Source organism: Lepidochelys kempii, chromosome 6 (genome assembly GCF_965140265.1).
Source record: "Lepidochelys kempii isolate rLepKem1 chromosome 6, rLepKem1.hap2, whole genome shotgun sequence".
Lineage (NCBI taxonomy): Eukaryota > Metazoa > Chordata > Testudines > Cheloniidae > Lepidochelys > Lepidochelys kempii.
The window spans coordinates 50,938,939-50,957,908 of record NC_133261.1 but is presented as its reverse complement, the minus strand read 5'-3'; the positions used below and the strand labels follow the sequence as shown (position 1 = coordinate 50,957,908).

General features: G+C 35.9%; 1 protein-coding gene across 6 annotated transcripts in view; it reads left to right on the top strand.

Moving 5' to 3' along the window:
- The window catches only part of SHANK2 (SH3 and multiple ankyrin repeat domains 2), a 613,416-nt gene that overhangs the window by 559,914 nt on the left and 34,532 nt on the right, over positions 1-18,970 (top strand). For 4 of the 6 annotated variants that reach the window (XM_073347891.1, XM_073347890.1, XM_073347895.1 and 1 more), the window contains 3 exons: positions 5,168-5,303; positions 8,515-8,595; positions 11,862-11,882. In XM_073347891.1, the coding sequence (XP_073203992.1) occupies positions 5,168-5,303; positions 8,515-8,595; positions 11,862-11,882 (238 nt within the window). The remainder of the gene's footprint in view (positions 1-5,167; positions 5,304-8,514; positions 8,596-11,861; positions 11,883-18,970) is intronic. The other 2 variants (XM_073347892.1, XM_073347893.1) reach the window with 2 other exon arrangements.

Genomic DNA, 18,970 nt, shown 5'->3' with positions numbered 1-18,970 from the left:
TTTCAGATAACATAATTACATTTAATACCAAGATCCATATTTAAATCCACTCTTCTAGAGTTTCTATGCCATTAAAGGAATTGGCACAGGTGAAATATACATTTAAGTACTTCATTGATTATAACAATTACCTTCTTCAGTCAGATTTTAAAGAACAAGTTGGAGAGATGCAGTAGTCATCTGAAATTATTCATTGCAAAGGCTTTAATATAGAAGCAAAGAAGCACCATCGCCAAATTACTTGTACCTGCAGAAGTCAATGGACTTTTGTCATTAATTACCCTTTCTTTATAATCCAAAGAATACAAGGTCTCCCCAGTAGGGTGGTGATGGTGCTAATGGATGTGAGACACCAGTTGGTTGGTTCTGCTATGGTTTAACCACACGATATACTTCCATTGCTTTCTAGAAGCAAAGTACCCTCATACCTCCTTTCAACATCTTTATTCTTGTAATAAAAATCTTTTTGTTTCAACAGCTTTTTAATGTCCTGTATCTGTGCCTCTTTAACAAACCCATTGTACGCATTCAATTATAGATTGAATCTGGGACAGTTTTTGAAAAATATGCCTTGTATAAATGTGTTCCTGCTCCAAATGTTAAATAACATCATTGCACATAATGATATGCCAACAGATGGTGCCATTTATCACTTTTTATAGTAAAGTGTGCACATGTTTGATTAATATTCGGTTGATTTATTGTAACTCTGACTTTTTTCTGAAAACATTGGGGGAGGGAGTTATTCTAATCAGTACTGACTTTGACTTTTTTAAAAGAAATAACTCCACATTTAAAAAAAAAAGTAAAGGCAACATATAGATTCTAATTAGAAATACTTGTGTTCTGTAGTGGAGGAATTGGCTTGTTGAATTGTTTAATAATGGGAGCTTCTTAGGAAGTAAAACATTCATTTTGTTTCATAAAATATATTTAGGAACTCAAGAGTTAACCTACCAGATGCCAGTGGTGTAGCTAAATTAATACCCAGTCTCAGACACATCAGCCAATACCAGATGCTAGTAAGTTGTAAGGAATTTTATAGCTGCTTTTGTCATGTTCCTTCAGTCATCTCTTTAAAAATATATATATATATTTATATACTGCAGCCAGCATCTCAATTATAGCTATTCAGTTTTGACCCTCCACCACCAGAGTGAGGGAACCCCACCAGTCACCATGTTATAGGGCTGGATTTTCAGTGTGTGTATTTACACCTACCTTTGCTCATGTAAAGTGAAAAGACATCTGTATGAGCACACACAGTATTAGGGGCACCCAAGTTGACCACTGCTTTGGAACTTTTGACTACAATGGTTCCCTGACTAGCCCCTTACCAAAAATATATTTTCATCAAAGTGTGTGCATCTTACTTCATTTAATGTCTGAAAAATTCAGGAGTGTATTTCTGTTTTGGTTTGGGTTTTTTGACAACGCAGAATGGGCCTCCTTTTTATTTGTTCTCCAAATCACAATAACTTTGAATGGGAAATTTTGCTCTAAACTTCCCTGTGATTAGTAGTGATGGATGCTCAGTCTTTCAGAGAGTTTATTAATGTCAGACCTTTTTTAATGTAACTTTTAGTTTGCTTTGAAAAATGAGAGATTTTTATGAATGTTTCTTAACACCTGCATATAAATGAAGTCAGATATTTTCCTTTAATAATTTTTTTAAAAGCTTGTTTGATATTTGTGTGTGTTAAATGGTGTCACTGGCACATCTCAGGCTGGCATCATTGACCATTTATGTTCTTTTGTCAGACATGACATCTTGTAGGAGAAAAGGTTACCCACTTCTGAAAGGTTGCCGACTCTTGGATTAGATGATCTGATGATCCCTTCTGGCCTTAAATTCTGTGAATCTATATTCTGGATAAAAAGTGAGAAGTGGTGTACCGAGTCTTCATTTATTCAATCTAATTTAAGGTTTTGCGTGCCAGTAATTCATTTTAACATTTTTAGAAGGTCTCTTTCTATAAGTCTATAATCTTGCCGTTGTTAAAATCATCCTTCCTAAAGTTTAGTGCTACAAGACTAAATTTTGGTATGATACTTCCACAAGGATGTCAACTGTATATTATGTGGTTCAACTTTGGTGGGTTTTGGGCTTGTCTACACAGCTCTGTAGTGCAGATTACAGGAGTCTGAGTTGCAGTACACACTTAAGTGTTAGGTTATAACTGCCCTGTGTACACCCTGCTAGCATGAACTGAAAGGTGCCTAGTTCTTGGACTTGGCAGCAAACACATACTGCTTAATATTTTTGTATTTTGTATTTTAATATTTTATAATGAGCTTATATCTTAACATAGGTTGTCAATTTCAAATATAATCTTAAATGTTTTTAATAAACCTGTATTTAACTGCAATTAATAAATCTGATATTTTTAAACTATCGATTTTCATCCATCCTGATTTGTATTTTTAAGAATTGGCATTTGTTTCTGTATAAATTCTACTAGGACTTGAATGTCCATCTGTTTATGATAATTTCAAAATGTACATGCATAGAGGAGTCTGCAATTTTGCCTCATTTACCACATCTGCCTGTCTCCATCTGCTGATGAATACTGTAAACTGTTTCTGTTTTAAGGATCTCTTACTGGCTATCTTCTCAGTAAGAGAATTGCAATTAGCAGGAAAAATAGTCTTGGTGCTTGATGTCAACGTTATAACTTAGAAACAATTAAGAATCACATGAGATTCAAGTCAACATCATTTTTCTAATGCTAATGTAAACTAAAGATGGTGCCATTAATTTTTAAGATGTTTACGTTGCACAAAGCCACACAGAATGACAATACGGAGACTCCAGGACTATGTACTACAGAAATAAATCAAAATGGTCAGAAAAAACAGCATTTTGTTCTTGTTTGGTGAACCCAGGGAAAATGACCCTATTTTTCTATCCAGCTAAATAAATTAGGGATGCAGCCTCATCTGGAATACCGTGTGCAGAACTGGTCACCCCATCTCCAAAAGGATATTGCAGACTTAAAGAAGATTCAGAGAAATGTGAGAGAGTTTAGGGGCATGAAAACACTCTCATAAGAAAAAGACATTGAAAAGATTGGGATTGTTAGTTTAGAAAGGAGACGAGTAAGAGGGGACATGTTAAAAGTACATAAAATGATATATGGTATAGAGGAGGTAGATCAGAAACTTCTATTTTTCCAGTCTCACAACACAAGAACAATGGGATATTCAGTTATATTAAAAGGTGATAAATTCATAATTAGCTTGTGAACATATTGCCACAAGAAGTCACTGAGTCCAAGAACTTGGCAAAATTCAAGTGGATAACACAGTAGATAGAATATTTAATGATAACATTTTGGAGGGTGTACGCATATCTTAAATCGATCTCTAACTAGTAAAGATATCTAATGGTGGAGGCAGGTTGTCCCAAATCTGCCACCTGTGGAGTTCTTGTCCTTTTTTTTCAAAGCATCTGGTGCTTGCCTTTATTGGAGAGATGATAGTGGACTAGAAGGACTTGAGATCTGATCCAGTCAGGCAATTTCTGTGTTCATGATGTCCTGAATGATTTGTGGGTCCTTATTCAGTTCATCACCTAAATACTGCTCAAACAGGAGGGTAAAGGAGGCAGAAAGGGCTCTCTGTGCACATACTTTCCAACACCAGTGTGACATGTAGTTTCTTCCTATATTGCTTGACGTAAGTAGTAATAATAAGAGTTCAACTGCTCACCTTCAAGTTAATGAGCAAGCTGAACTAACTTAAATAATGTAGGACTTAATAGTACTCCAATTGCATCTTGTCTTGGAGTATAAAAATTGCTATTTGGTATTAGGCAAGTTTAAGGGGTGGGGGAAAATCAGTGGATACGGACAACAGTAAAAGAAAATAGTGTCTAGAGCATATTGCCATTTGGCCATATGTAGAAGTGAACTCAAGCTGTGCCATTGTTTGAGACGTTCTATCACAGTGGTCAAAGTAGCTAAAGGATATCAGATGGAAAGCACCTTCCTGCAGTTAAAATATTTTCAATGTTGATGCATGACTCCATGTGTAACGTATCTTGGATGCCACATGAGTGGTAGTTTAGTAGTATATTGTATTTTCTGGTGGTGATTTTGTAAAAGATGTTAAGTAAAATGTCTTGCTTCATTAATTATTAAGCTCAGTGAAAATATTTATTGTGCCATTTGACATTCTGAATAATTTTTGAACAATTTCATTAAGGACAGTTCCAGGCTCAATCAGTGGCACTCAGTATAGTCAGCCAGCCGTAGAACATGGTGACTTAAATATAAATCTCAAAGGTTTATTCCAATATCAGAGATCCAATAGTTTTCCAATATAATAATATTTTACACTAATATTGCACTTCTCATCCAAAGATCTCAAAGTTCTTTCCAAAGATAAGCATTCTATACCCTCTATTTTACAAGTGGAGAAACTGAGGCACAGAGTAGGCAAAATGACTTGTCCAAGGTCACATACACAGCGGCAGAGCCCGAACTATAGCTCATGTCCGCAGACTATGTGCCGTTGTAATAGGTTAGGGTTACACAATAGCTAACTTACTGTTACTCTCCTTTTCTGTGAGAATGCTTTTGGATTGTGCTAGCCCTGCTGTCATTGCCTCTGTTACTTTGGGCTCCCGCAGAGCTGGGGAAAGGGCAGAGCACTGAAAAGCAAACAGAGAAGAGCATAAAATAAAAGAGCCTGTTAAGTGTCAGAATTCTTCAAAAGGGTGACATTGAATTATTTCCTGGATCTGAATAGAAATGAAAACCCTCTAAATATCCTGTTGGGCGTATGAAAGGAAAAACAGTAGACATAAATATTTGCAGGTAATGTAGAAGTATAGTCAACTTAAGAAAATCAATATTTTTGCCCCTTGTACTCTATAGAGGAAAAAAAAAGTGACGTGACATTTAACTCTGAACTAACCCAAATCTCTTCCTTCTGATTTCATGGATAACCATGGAAATAAAAGAATCATGCATATATTTTAAGATCTAGTTTATATTTTTCCTGTTGCAATGTCAGTTGACTTACATTTTTGTAATGGATTTTCCTTATTTAAAAATATAGAAATTCTGTAATTTCCTGTGCTGCTCTCCCCCATTTTTAAAATTGAAAGAATTTTTTTTCCTAATTCTTATCTAAAATAAGGTCTTTTTTTTTTCCCTTGTAGGTTAACAATGAAAATGTAGTGAAAGTTGGCCACAGGCAGGTGGTGAACATGATTCGACAAGGGGGTAATCATCTAGTTCTTAAGGTTGTCACAGTAACCAGAAATCTTGATCCAGATGATACAGCTAGAAAGAAAGGTACATTTTTTTTCTTTGCTGCCTGAATTTGTTCTGGTACTGCTCTTAAGAAAAACAAGATGTAGGCTGGAGACTATTTACATTATTTTAGTTACTGCTATATTATATATTCCTTATCTCAAATGTGCAACAGCATTCTACTATGTAATCTACAAGCTATTTACATTTGCTGAAGGAAAAGCCAGACTTCGTTTATAGGTATATCTGTGCCGAACAAGATATAGTTCATTGTTGTCATGTTCACTGTTGAAGTCCATCTTCCTAGATCATTCTGCTTTTAAGAATTTATATTCAGACTTTTTAATATGTTAGAGTATTTGAGGGAGATGAAAAAAAATATCTGTCCCTTACTCAAAGCTCTAGGCAAAAAGGCTGGGATTTTAAAACCTGCTTGGACTTGGGCCCGAATCTAATTCTGCTCCTATTAAAGTCCCATGAGAATTTTAATGTTGAGTGCATTTGAAAATACGGCATCTGTGAAAATAAGAAAATGAAGCACTAAAATATTTAGCTTGACATGTTAATAAGAAAGCAATACATTTTGAGATGCTCACTGGTTAAAATAGATTGAAACTGGATGGGGAGCTATCACCACTCTAGCCAAGAAGAAGGGGATCTCTCCCTCAGCTTATAGCAGAGGAAAGGGTGTTGTGCCCACCTCCGTTACCACCTCTGGAGAAGGGAGAAGCTTCTGCTTCAGTAAGGGAGCAGATATTTTAGGGTGACTTGGTGTAACTTCAAACATAGCAAAATTACTTTCAGAATGTAGTATCTTTGTACCAAATAGGAGCTTTTTCACCTAAAAGCACCCCATTTATTCCCATTAAAGCTAAAGAGTTAACACAAATCATGAATTTATTTTAACTCTTTAGTTTTAATGGGGACTGATGTGCGGCAACCCATGTACTGAAATTAGACTATACCCATAAGAGATGTGACAGTTCTTTGTATTCTTACTTTTTTTGGTATTGAATCTCCCCAAATAACTTTTTAATTGCACTTGATTAAGTGTACCCAAAGTTTGTTCAACCAGGAACTGTAGTAGCAACTTGTTAGGAACCACTGAATGCACATAATTTGTATTAATCAGAGAATATTGTTGCTGACCTCCTCGTCCATACAACAGTGACACACACACTAACTTCTCTGTTCCTAACATGGATGTTCCATACTGATCAGCGTGACCTGACAGCTGAGGTCTCCTTGAGGTAATCCTACATATTAAAGATCAGCTCTCCCCCCATACCTCATCAACACTGTTGAATTCTGTGGGCCAGACTTTAGTCATGCCTGCACTAGTCTTTGAATGGGAGGGATTGAACAAATGAATACCAGTCCTACTACATGCATTTCTGTTCAAAGACATGCCTTTTAAAGAACTGCACTCTGTTTACCTTGCTTTTTAATAATCCACTGGGAATTTAGATTTTTAAAAATTAGAATACCTAAAAAGAAGAAAATATACTGAGCCCAAATAAATCTTACCCAACTACTCTTTCTTCATTTATTTTTAACAATTGTATTGATAGAATTGTTTTATCTTACTGCTACATGTTCCAGACACACACAGCATTTCTTTATACTGACATAGGTTATGTTTTCTGCCCATAAATAAAGGGAACTTGTAAATTTGTGAATGTTGACGCTTCCCTACGGAAGGACAGGTTGCTAGCTTTTCTCAAGCCAAGCAGTCCTCTACTCAATGAACTTTCTCTTGATGTTGACTTTTTGAAAATTAACATCGTTATAATCCCCCTTTTGGGGGGCAAGATTATTTAGAAAGTGATGACAAGGCAACACTCGAATCACTTGGAGATCACAGATTTCTTTGATCCCTGTCAACCATGGTCTTGGTTTGGGAATTGTACAGAGACTATCCAGGTCTCTGTGGCTGAAGATCTCCTCCTGGTGATGGACAAAGGGTCAGGTGATGATTAAACATCTCTCTTGTACAGACTTCTCAACAGATTGTTTTCATTCCTCTTGTTCAATGTATCTGCAAGGCCACTGGGGGAGACAGTGAGGCAGTTTGGCCTGTTGTGCAATTAGTATATTCATGACACAGCTGCATATTTATCATGGAGTCTGGACAATGCTATGTCTTTACTTTCCCAGTGTCTAACTGACAGAAGCTTGGATAACAGCAAAGTGAATGAGCCTTAATTCAGATAGGATGGAGGGGATGCTTGTGTACCTAGAGAGTATGGCATGAATTTTGTCTGTCTCCCTGATTTGTTTGCTACTCTTTGTTAAGGTGCTTCATAGTTTTGGGATACTTCAGGATCCTTGATTGCTCCTGGTGTCCCAGAAGTCCCCAGTTTTCCTATCTACATTTGTCATGATGGAAGACCATTTCTCTATGACATATGACTCTCTTTTATGACTTCCAGAGAGGGTTATTTTAATTTGTTCTACAGTGCAGCACTCCTTGAAAAGCACTTGGAAGCTATATGTGGTGCAAAAAATCTAATGCTCTACTACTTCTCTAGCAGTGTTAACTTTACATCACTGTTCCAAAGACTGTGCACTGGCCTATAGGTACAAACCAGATGTTTGCATTAATCTTTAAAGACCTACATGACTTGGCTCCTAGCTACCTGAGGAACCACCTCTTTTCCTATCATGACCACTGAGATTAGCTTGTGCGCTCTGATTTATGTATCTTCAGAGGAGGTTACTGAAAGCTGGAATTCATTTTCCTCAGAGCCTGAGCTGACCTTCAGGACATAGTGTAAAGTATATCTGTGTCCCTGGGCTACTGCCTGAAAGGATGACATAAAGGACTGTGAGGTAGACTCTTTTTAAAGTTATTTTTTTATGTGCCCATACACAATGTGTTAGGTACATTTAAAAAATACGGGTGTATAAACACTTAGCTTAAAGATTTCTGCTGTATATCATTATAAGCCTGCTGATTTTTTTGACTAACCAGTAGGAAAGCCAGAAATGGTTAGAAATACAATCCATGAAAAGCTCCTGGCCCTTCACAAAGCATACTGAATGTTTTGTTTCCTGCCCCCAAAGAAATTACTGTGTACGTGTATTTGATAGTCCTATAATGAATATATTGGAGATAGATTTTTAAAATCTAATAAAAATGTGTATTCCATGTGATAATCTTTGGTTGAATCTAAAAAGTGTATATGTGAATATACTATGCTTTGGAAATGTATATTTACTTATACTGTATATCCTTCTATTTAATGCAAAGCCCCACCACCTCCAAAGCGAGCTCCAACCACTGCGTTGACCTTGCGGTCTAAGTCAATGACCTCAGAGCTTGAAGAGCTTGGTAAGAAAGTGTTTTTAACAAGCATGCTGAGATAATGGAGATGTAAAGAAAACTTAAAATTATTTTAAAGGAACTGCACCCTGGATAGTACATGATATAGAAAAGTTTCAGGAATGCTGCATCTCTGGAGAGATCAAACTATGCATGATGTGCATGAGTGATTTTTTTTTAAATGTGTGCCTTTACTGCTCTGCAAGAGAATGTTGATACATTTTTTTTATGCATCATCAAAGATTGGCACAGTAATGCTGTATCATATTTTATTAGCTTGCTTTTTAATCTTTCAGTTCATCTAATATTGTTTTATTTTAAATTTCTGTGGCCTCTCATTAGTGGATAAAGGTAAGTTGCCAGAAGCCATTGTTGAAAAGTTGACAGTTGTTAAAGCAGTACAACTGCAACTGCAACTTAGACTCTCTAATCTGAAAATGTGTATATATTAATATCACTTTGACTCTTCTGTTTGAACACAAACTTAATAGAGTATTCTGTTAACTTTTAGCAATGCAAAGTGATGAGCATTTAGTCTTTGACTCGCTAATTCTAAGTGATGTAAATGTAGGTGTCCCAGCAGTAGGGTGTATATTGTAGATTTGTATAACCGCTTGGGATTTCTGACTGGAAGAAAGGAATATTTTTTTTCCTGTTGGGTCAGGAGAAAAGTGGTACTTCAGAAGCCTAGACTATCAAATATGTTATCTGACAGTATTTGCAAAAGACAAAAATAAATGTATGTTTAGATACAATCTGGCTAGGATAAATATCTGATGTGTATTGTATAAAGGAACTATATCACTCACTTACAGAATAATAGACTTGATCATCTCTTAGGTCTCTTCTTTCCTTACTCTGATCCTGCATGAGTTTAACAATACAGGTTTCATAATCATTTTATTTTAGGCATTAATTAACATTCATTCAGATGAAAGGAGTCAAGTCTTGTAGATAATTAGCCACATTAATAAAATAAAGGTTAGAAAGTGCTAACATTCTGTGGAAGGAAGGACACTATCCATCCCTTAAGGGATGAAAACTCTCACTGTCTTTAAGTGGAAGTTCTGACCAAGAAAGGGGTACTGAATAGGGCCCTAACTATTTTGGGTCACATTACAACCAAGCAAAAACATCTATTAGTTTAGGCTAGTATGGTGATGGTACAAATCTCAGATTTTCATAGCTTTGATTATTTTTTGTCATAACCTTTTTGAATGTAAGTTTTTATTATCTGTTAATTATCAATATTTTTCCTCCAGGGTTTAAAATGTGAGACTTTTTTCTTTCATAGAGTGTTAAAATTTTGTTTAATTTTAAACCATTCTGGTTTATCATGCAAATCTGCTATAAGCAAAATATTCTTTAGGCAGCCCTCCTACCCGCCCACCACCAAAGTCTTCCATGTCACTATGGAGCCTGAGGAGACGCCTATAATTCTCCCTCTTTACAGTTCTTCTGTACATCTACACTATGAGAGAGGGGTGTGAGTCCCCTGTTCTCACTCATATGCTTGTGCTAGCTCTTCTCAAGCTAGCACAAGTATAAATATCAATATTTGCTGCAGTAGCACAGGTAGCCGCAGTGAAGCCACGACTTAACTGTGCAAAGTACAAGCCCTCCTGAACCCCATAGGTACATACTCAGTACGGCTAAGTCGTGTCTCCATTGCCACTACAATACACTGCTGTTTATACTCGCACTTGCTCAGTGACAGCAATCCCAAGTATGTGTATGTGAGCAGGGGAATCATACCATCCTTCTAGCAAAGGAGGACTGGAAAGAACGACTTCAGGAAAGAACAGTGCTTTAACTGGCTCAAAATGTTGTTGTGTAGCTGGAGGTGTTCTCTACCCAAAGGTGGAGCATTCTTCAATCCTAGCCCTACTTATCTCAGGTGGTATTCATTAGCTCCATACAGTGGAGGCTTTACGGCTATTGGCATCCCAATCAGAAACTATTTTGAGAATCAGTAAGCTACCTGCACTTTCTTTTTTTTAAAGCATGTCTTTCCCTACACTTCCATCCTCATGGGACTAAACAAACGCTCCATTTTCAAGGCTTTCTTGGTCCAAAGAATACTGTTTAAACTCAGTCCAGAGGTTCATTATCCCCTAAAAGGCTGCATAGCACTGCATAAATTCTTCTGTGCCTACAAGATTACAGTCGTCATGTCCATGATATTAACATTCACCAGCCCAAGGAACATAGGGGCTGCCATTCTAGATAAAATCAGTGGTCTGCCTAGTTTAATGTACTGTCACTAGCTGTGGCTATAAACAGGAGGTACACGAAACCTTATAGTGGACAATAATGAAATAAGATGCTCATACAGAAAAGTTCTTATTACTCCCATTGAACAGAGGTTGGTTTATGTCCTGAAGTATGAGAGAGGGTGTGTGTATTTATACTAGATTTATATATGTGAATAATGACAACATCCACCGTTCATCTAAATCTAGTAAACTCAGTCTCAATGATGTCTTGTAGCAAAGAGTTTCCACTACTTATGTGCTATGTACAAATGTATTTTCTTTTATCAGTTTTAAATGTGTTGCCTTTTAATTTCATTGAATGTTCCCTTGTTATTCTATAGCAAGAAAGGGTAAAAAGGAATTCCCTTCCTTTTATATCATTCATTATACTGTATATCTCTATCCTGTCCCCTCTCTAAACTAGGTAGTCCTAATCTTTTCAACCTCTCCATATGGAAGTCTCTCCCATCACTTTTGTTGCCTGTCTCCAAACCCCTTCTATTTCTGCTTGTATTGACATATTTTACTCTGTTCTCCATAATAGTGCATGGGTGTCCCATCTACTGCTAACCAATGGCAGTTGCTGTTATCCTACAAAGAAATTAATCCAAAGTATTAACTAATGGCATATAAAATGTATCTACAATTCATTCCACTTCCGAACTGCAATGATATTAAATGCCCTATTTTCATAGCCCATTTATATATCATAAGTGCCCAAATTGATTATTTTTAATTTTAAAAAATAAATCTCACACTGCATAGCCGAGGTATCTAAGTTTTATAACTCAGTAATTTTCTATATAGTCAAAGTATAAACCCTGATAAACTGGGCTATGCCAAGATGTTTGTTTAAAGTGGTTTGAAAAATACATGCACAATCCACAGTTAGCATGGAGAGATTAACCTCTTAAGAATAGAAGAAAAATGTTTGTGTTCAAAAATCAGTCAAGAATTTAGCATTTAAAATGGGCTTACCTTCAGAATTGATTTACAATTCATTCCCTTTCTGTTTCCAAGCTTCAGTACGGAAGAAGAAGGGTAAGGGGAAGCATTTTGTCTCTTGTTTAATCTGTTTCTCACCTTTCCATAGTGAAAGATAACATAACTATAAATGTTGGCATATGGTCCAGTTTATTTTATGGTGTCAAACGTACATTAAATATTGTATATGTTTTTAGTTGTTTAGCTAATACCTTGCAAACACATAAAGAACTAACTTTCAGTCAGAAGAACACATTTGAAAATATTTCCCTCATTTCTTCCTTTGTGTTCTCTTCTCCGTCCACCCCCATTTTTCTTCTGTCTCAGATTTTTTTCCCAAACCCTTCCATATCCTCCCCTCAGAGTTACTGTGCTAACTGGCAATCACTGAGAAACAGTGGCAAGTAACATGATATCAGTGTAGTCCTACATGAATGATTTCACTTTCCCTCCTAATGGCCAAATGTTACTCACATAACCACACTGTCTGTCTCAGGAAATAGGGACTTCACACACATCATAAACTCTGACCTGGAGAAATTCTGCTCTGCACAATTTCAGTTTTTAATATAACATCTTCCACACTGTCCCGTATGCATGGAATGCCCTCCCTGATTGATCCATAAGGCCACTACTCTCTTCTCATTTAAATCTCTCCTTGAGACCCACATTTGCTGGGATTTCTATACAGCAGTCATCCACTTAATGATGGCCAGGTGGAGGGGCAGATAGATTGACCTTTAATATTTTACCAAAATGTAAATATACATATGTATATACAAGTTTGTTTGTGTTTAGCTGTATCCTCTTTTCCTCACCCTTTGTATATCACTTACTTTCATAGACTGTAAGCTCTTTTGGGCAGGGCCTGTGTCTTTACGTGTCTGCATAGCACCTTGCCTAAGGGAGGGCCTCAATCCTGACTGAGCCTCTGTATGATACTTCAGTATAGTTATAATCAGTGGAAGGAAAGTTAAGATTGCTGATAGAGAAGCTTATTTGTAGGTAGCATGCCTCTTCAGTAGTGAACTATTTCTCCTATATCTTGTTAGGATAATACAGAGTAAATCAGTTGTTTTCTTTTTCTTCATTTTTGCTTTTTTTAATCTTTCCTGCTCTCTCATTATGTTGGAACTGTTTTCTGCTGCTAGCAAGATCAACTGCTGGTACATTTATTGCTCAAAGCAAGAAACGGTCTCTTCAGAATATGAAGGAATAAACAGTTATTGGTTTTCTGACATAAGATTTTTATAGCAACAAATATATTTTCATTATATGACTATCAAGAATTTTTACATTCATTTTTGTAGGATAACTTGATAAAATTAATGTTTCCTAGTTATAGGTGACGGGGAGGAGACTTTTTTGAGAGTGTGCTTGTTTTTGGCTTGGTTGAGGGGAAGGGTATATAGGCTGTTGGTACTTCTCTTCAGATCGGGGATACCATTTAACATCCATACATAAAAGTTCCAGTTAGGTAATAACAACTTTGTCATATAACCTCAAAGAAAAAAAATTAAATAGGCATTATTCTAGCTTCTACTCAAGTTATCATATCACAGACCACTGAAACCTCAACAATACTAAGTCTGCTGCACTGAGGTTTTCTGCTCACCACAATTGCCCACTACAGAGGGACAGCATCAGATTTCAAAACACGCTTTTTTTAAAGTAAGAATCCTTTCTGTTTTTTCTTTTGTTGCTTGTAGGTAAAGAATTAGTGAATGAGTGAGACATAGCAGTCTGTTAGGTAACCAATCTTTTTATGTTGCAGCATCATGTTTTAAAGCCACAGTTAGGGTGTGTGCAGGTGCCCCTATCAGTCTTGGGGAAGATCAAATAAAAATGTCATGCAGTAAATTAAAATAAGTAAAGAGGAGAAACAAATTAAAAAAGTAAAAATGAATTTATTTAACTTATGGTATATTTGTAAACAAAATTGTTTAATTGGCTATTTGGGGAAGAAAATCTTCATAATATTGCACTTCATTTATTACCCTCACGACAAAAATTAATAAAATATTAGCTAAAAAGTCATCTTTCCAATTCACTAATCAAATGACATAGAACTCTAAGTGATATGTTTTTCCCCACCATAATTTGTCATTTTATTTCAGTAGTCGTACAAATAATGTTGGAAATTTGAAATTTATATTTAAAAGAATTAAGAGAATCTTGAACTCTAGTCATTAAAAAATAAATAGGTGGAACTCATGTGCCTTGTGAAAAGCTGCTTTTAATTTATCTTCAATTAATATTTTGACTAGTTAATTTTAGTTAAGTTTTTGATTATGATGTATGCTCTACATCCAAAAAGGTCCAAAGATCTCATGATTTTCTAGCAAAGAATGGATTTGATTTATCAAGCAACTTCAGATTTTTTAGGGCCTCTGCAGAGAAAAGCAAGGATTAGCTGTTTTAGCTGGAGTAGAGAAATTTAAAAGGCCAAGAGAGAAACTAAGAATTGGAGATAACACAGATATAATTCCATTTTTGCTGAGCCTACCAAAGACAGTAATACAACAAAGTATGGATTAGATGAGAGGAAAACAAATTTGGATTACAAAATACTGGGTTAGTGATGGCTGGAAACTTTTAGAAGGTATCCTTTTAGTATCCAATTCAAAAAGAAAACATTTATTTTTGTTTATTGGACTTAAGGTATAAATGTAGATTGTAGGACTCTCCCTACTTTTGGCCAGATTACATGCTGTTACAATCTTGCAGGTATATAATAATCATCAGCACAGAAGTCTGTTGGGTATCTGGTATCAAGTAATAGTATTTATTTACGAGAAAAATATCAGTTATAGCATTCAAAATGAATATTATTGGCTCTGTCCTCCAACAAACATTCATGCTCCATTCCATTACTGTTGTCCATTGTTTCAAAGGTGGCACACATCTGAAACAATGAAATCACAGAGCAAATAAATATGTGAATGCTATATTAAGGTTGAAACAAAAAAGTTACCCTGTTTGAAGAAATCATGCACAGAAGTCCCTGGATTCAGAAACCGTTTTTAATTTCAACGTGGTGGAATATATGACCAAGATTTGTCTGCAGAAATAAAATGGAAATAACACCCCTTCTGCAACTCCCTTGATAACTTCCGCTACCAACATTGATTGTAAATAGGAAAAAGGTTTTCCAGACCTTCACCAGACACTACATTTGAAAGATAAGAAAAAAATGGCACTGCAGCTCCAGGTTTAATGAAGAGTACCTGTAGAATGTTCTTGTAAGTAATATATTTTTGCTACTTATTGGAAGTGTTAATTGATATTGTAGTCACAAGTAATGATAACGAATCTTTGAATTGTTACCATTACAAGGACATGCAGTAATGGTTTTTGAGGACAGATTTTAGAACTTGTATGCCTCTCTTATTTTTGTGATTATAGATATTCTGCTCTCATTTATACTGATGAAGCTAAAAGTGATTATTTAGACTTGAGAGAATTTACTGTGGATTCACACCAGTGCAGCAGAGAATAGAATCTGGCCCACATATTTGCCATAGCTATGATATCTTAAAATATTAAAAAGAAAAGTATTTGGAGTTAGAGTATTGGGGAAAGAAAAGACTTAGCTTACATGTTCAAGTATCCATAATTTTGGGTGCCCAGCTGTAAATGCTTTAAGTCTGACTTTTCAGAAACAAACTCTGGCAATTTCATCTGAAGTCAGTAGGTAAACAGTGATTGCTGGACGCTTCTGAAAGTCAGGGTCTGTGTCTAAAGTTGGGCACATAAAATTGTCCCTCTTGTAAACACTGACTGTAGTGAATAGAAATGAGGTTTTTTAGGTCTCCACATAAACATACAGCTGTCAGTTGCAATCAGTGTTGTTATTATTGTTGTTGTTGTTATGAATTTTTATTACTTTAAACTGCATTAATCTGATTATTCCTAAACTTGAAGCCTTTTCATAACAGGTACTTAGTTGTTTTTCTTTGTCACAGAACTGCAATTGAAGAAGGTTTCCTAACTATCCAAATAAAACAACAGTTTGTGGGAAAAGCTGGAAAAGAAATTGTAAGTGTTTAAGGAAACATGTTTTTGTGGCATTTGGGTCCATGTGAATGGGAATGCTCTGGCATTTGTGAGAAGAGAACTCTTATGAGTCATCATCAGCTAAATATGTAGTACTGCGTTCAGAGCAATGGGTTATTTATGAGCAGTAAAAAAAAAAAGACAGGAATGTTTCCAGTGTGATACAATTGCATAAATATAAAAGTTTTCAAATTTTTTTAATATGTTCTCTCTCTCTTTCAGGAACCAGGGAGATGCACGACAATCTCCTGCATCTCACCCCAAAATTTTTTTTTCTTGCCATTTCCCTTTTTTCTTCAATTGTTCATTATTCCATGTTCATTAACTTCTTATAAAGCTTAAAATAAATGTTTTGGATAACTCGTGGTGGTTTGATTTTCTTTCCTTGGTGTGAAAAGTACATGTCTCACAGGATAAAAGATTGCAAAAATGACTTAATTTCTTTTCTTTCTATCTGTCTTATTTTTTCTTTCTTTTTTTTTACCCGACTGAGCCCAGTTTTCAAATGCTGTCTCTTAAACAGGACATTCAAATGCCATTTTCTGTTCTCAGTCCTTAAAATCCCACCTGACTTGCAGGATGGGGAATGGTCTTTTGTTTTTATTTTCTGTTCTTGTTTTTATTTTGTATACAGGGACCCAGTGATACACAATGACCATTCCTCTTGCAAGGTAGGAAACTCCTTGTAAGGTAGGTTGAATTTTAAGGCTTTAGGCACATTTTAAATGCCTTTGAGCTTCTGGGATATTGGACATACTGTTAAAGAGATGGTGCTTGAAAATTGGGCCTATAATAAGAATTTTAAGATACCAAAAATAGCACTTGTCTGTGTCTGCCTCTCTCAGAATTATCTTTTAAGGGTATGATATGTTCATAATATGCAAACATGATCTATATGCACTGGGGTGAAAATACTGAGTCATAAAAGTACATATAAAGCCTGCTTGGAAAAATAGCTTAGATTCCTCTTAATTGTGAATAGATATATGCCAAACACTCTTATGTATCATGTTTTGATGTTTATAGATATTAAGGTGAATGATTTATATGTTTAGTTAATCTGTTGTTACCAGCAAACAGTTTTTATGTTTTAATATTTATTTTTAGATATTTTATCTTTTTCTTGGACTTCCAGTATAATGGGAAGTATCTCCAAACAAACACATTGTATTTCTATCCAATTTTCTTAAAAGGAAACTTTCTCTAGATGGTTTGTCTTTGCTTTCATGCTGTTCAGAAACTGTAGCTTATTTGGAACTATGTTGTCAAAGCTCGCATTACTTTCTCCTTTTACTAGCCGCTGAAGTTAAATTTTCTGCATCGTATTTTCACCATGGTAAATGTTTGTTTGAATCTGGTATTATAACTAGGGTGTGATCCTGCAAACTGCTGTTTGTGTGGAGCCCAGTGGCCACATGGAGCCTCTTGCAAGTCGGTGGTCCACATTTGCTCCTGATTTAATATATATGTCCACTGTAGCAAATTCTCCACCATGGAGCAATTTTAAAATGATTATGTTATCTATGAACATTGGCCTAACTTTGAATGGAAAACTGCAAATATTTTATTATATATAGTTTTTTTGGCACATATCTTCTTAAAAAAGACACTGTAGAGGCCATTTGAATCTAACATAGACTAGTCACTTAACCTATTCAGTATTTTAAAACCTTTGCATCATTTTATTCTTCTATTTAAAAAGCATTTATTTGGCAGATTTTGATTGTTTATATTGTTTTCTTATCACAAGCGAGAATCCCAAGTTGAAAATTTGGATCTGGATTTTACCCTTCAGGGTGGCATTTCAGAACCAGGGTTTTGGCTGAGGCCATCTTTAGTGCACGGGGTGATAACATAAAGAGCTGGCAATACTTCAGTCTTCCTTGCTGAATTTTCTTCTTTTGAGCTAATTTTGTCCACCCAGTCATACTCGTACAGGTAACGAAGGCTAACAATTTCCAACATGACTGCCTAAAGTTAGTCATGTAATTCTATCTTTAGACACCTACATAAGTGAATGGCCTGATTTTTCAGAGGTGATGAACATCTACAGGGCACACAATGGGATTGCAAGTATTCAGCCCATCATGGTCCAGCCATCTACTTAATTAGATGCTTAACTTTAAGCTTGCAAGCTTGTAAATGTTGGCCTAGACCCCTTGTACTTCGCTTACCTAATTTGTACTCACTTCTGATTCTGATCTCTATGCTAAAAACAATGAAAATTCTCCATAAACCAAAAATAACTGCACAAAAGCTGTTACATTTCTGACAAAAAATAAATGCACACTATTGACAAACAGATTTTAAAAATACACATGCATTCCAATACCTGTGCATAACTGAGTATACCTTTGGTTCCAGTACTATCTAGATGCATCTAGTTGTTCCAAGGGAGAAGGTAGATAATAAGGTACATTTGTCCCGTTGCCATTTGACAAAGACAAATAAGTGCTTTTTGCAGATTCATGACAAGAAAAAAGGAAGCATATATTGTTTGTGGTTGTGAAAGTAGTGAAACTGAGATGAACTTTGCAATCTTACATTTAGATCAGGCAGGGAATCAAGAATTTGTGTGCTTTAAATAAATAAAGGACCAAGGTTTCAAAAGCTTGAAAGTACGGGAGGGATGGGTGCCCTGGATGGCCATCAGTTTTCAAAAGAAAAATGTACATGCAAAATCTTTGAATGTGGATGCTAGAAAAGGTGGGTGAAACCACAGTATGAAGATGCAATTGGCATTGCATTAAGTTTTGTATAATTGATTGTGCCTGGCACAGTTTCTGTCTGTATCTATCTTAGGTATTTACAAGGCACCTATCACCTTGGTACCTAAGCAGTTTGAAAAATGCACCTGCAACAGGAGGCATGATGCAGATACAGGCAGAGGCCCAGGTCCAGAGCAGCAGTGGCAGGTCCCAGGAAGCTCCTCAACTGCATTACAGCTGTTGTTGAGCTCCTGGCTACACTTGTTGTGCCCAAGGAACATCTCCACCTACCTGTCAGCAGGAAGACGCTGCCCCACAACTCAAGTCCAACAACTCCATTTGTGGGGAAAACTAAAGATAATGGAAATGGCAACGATCCAG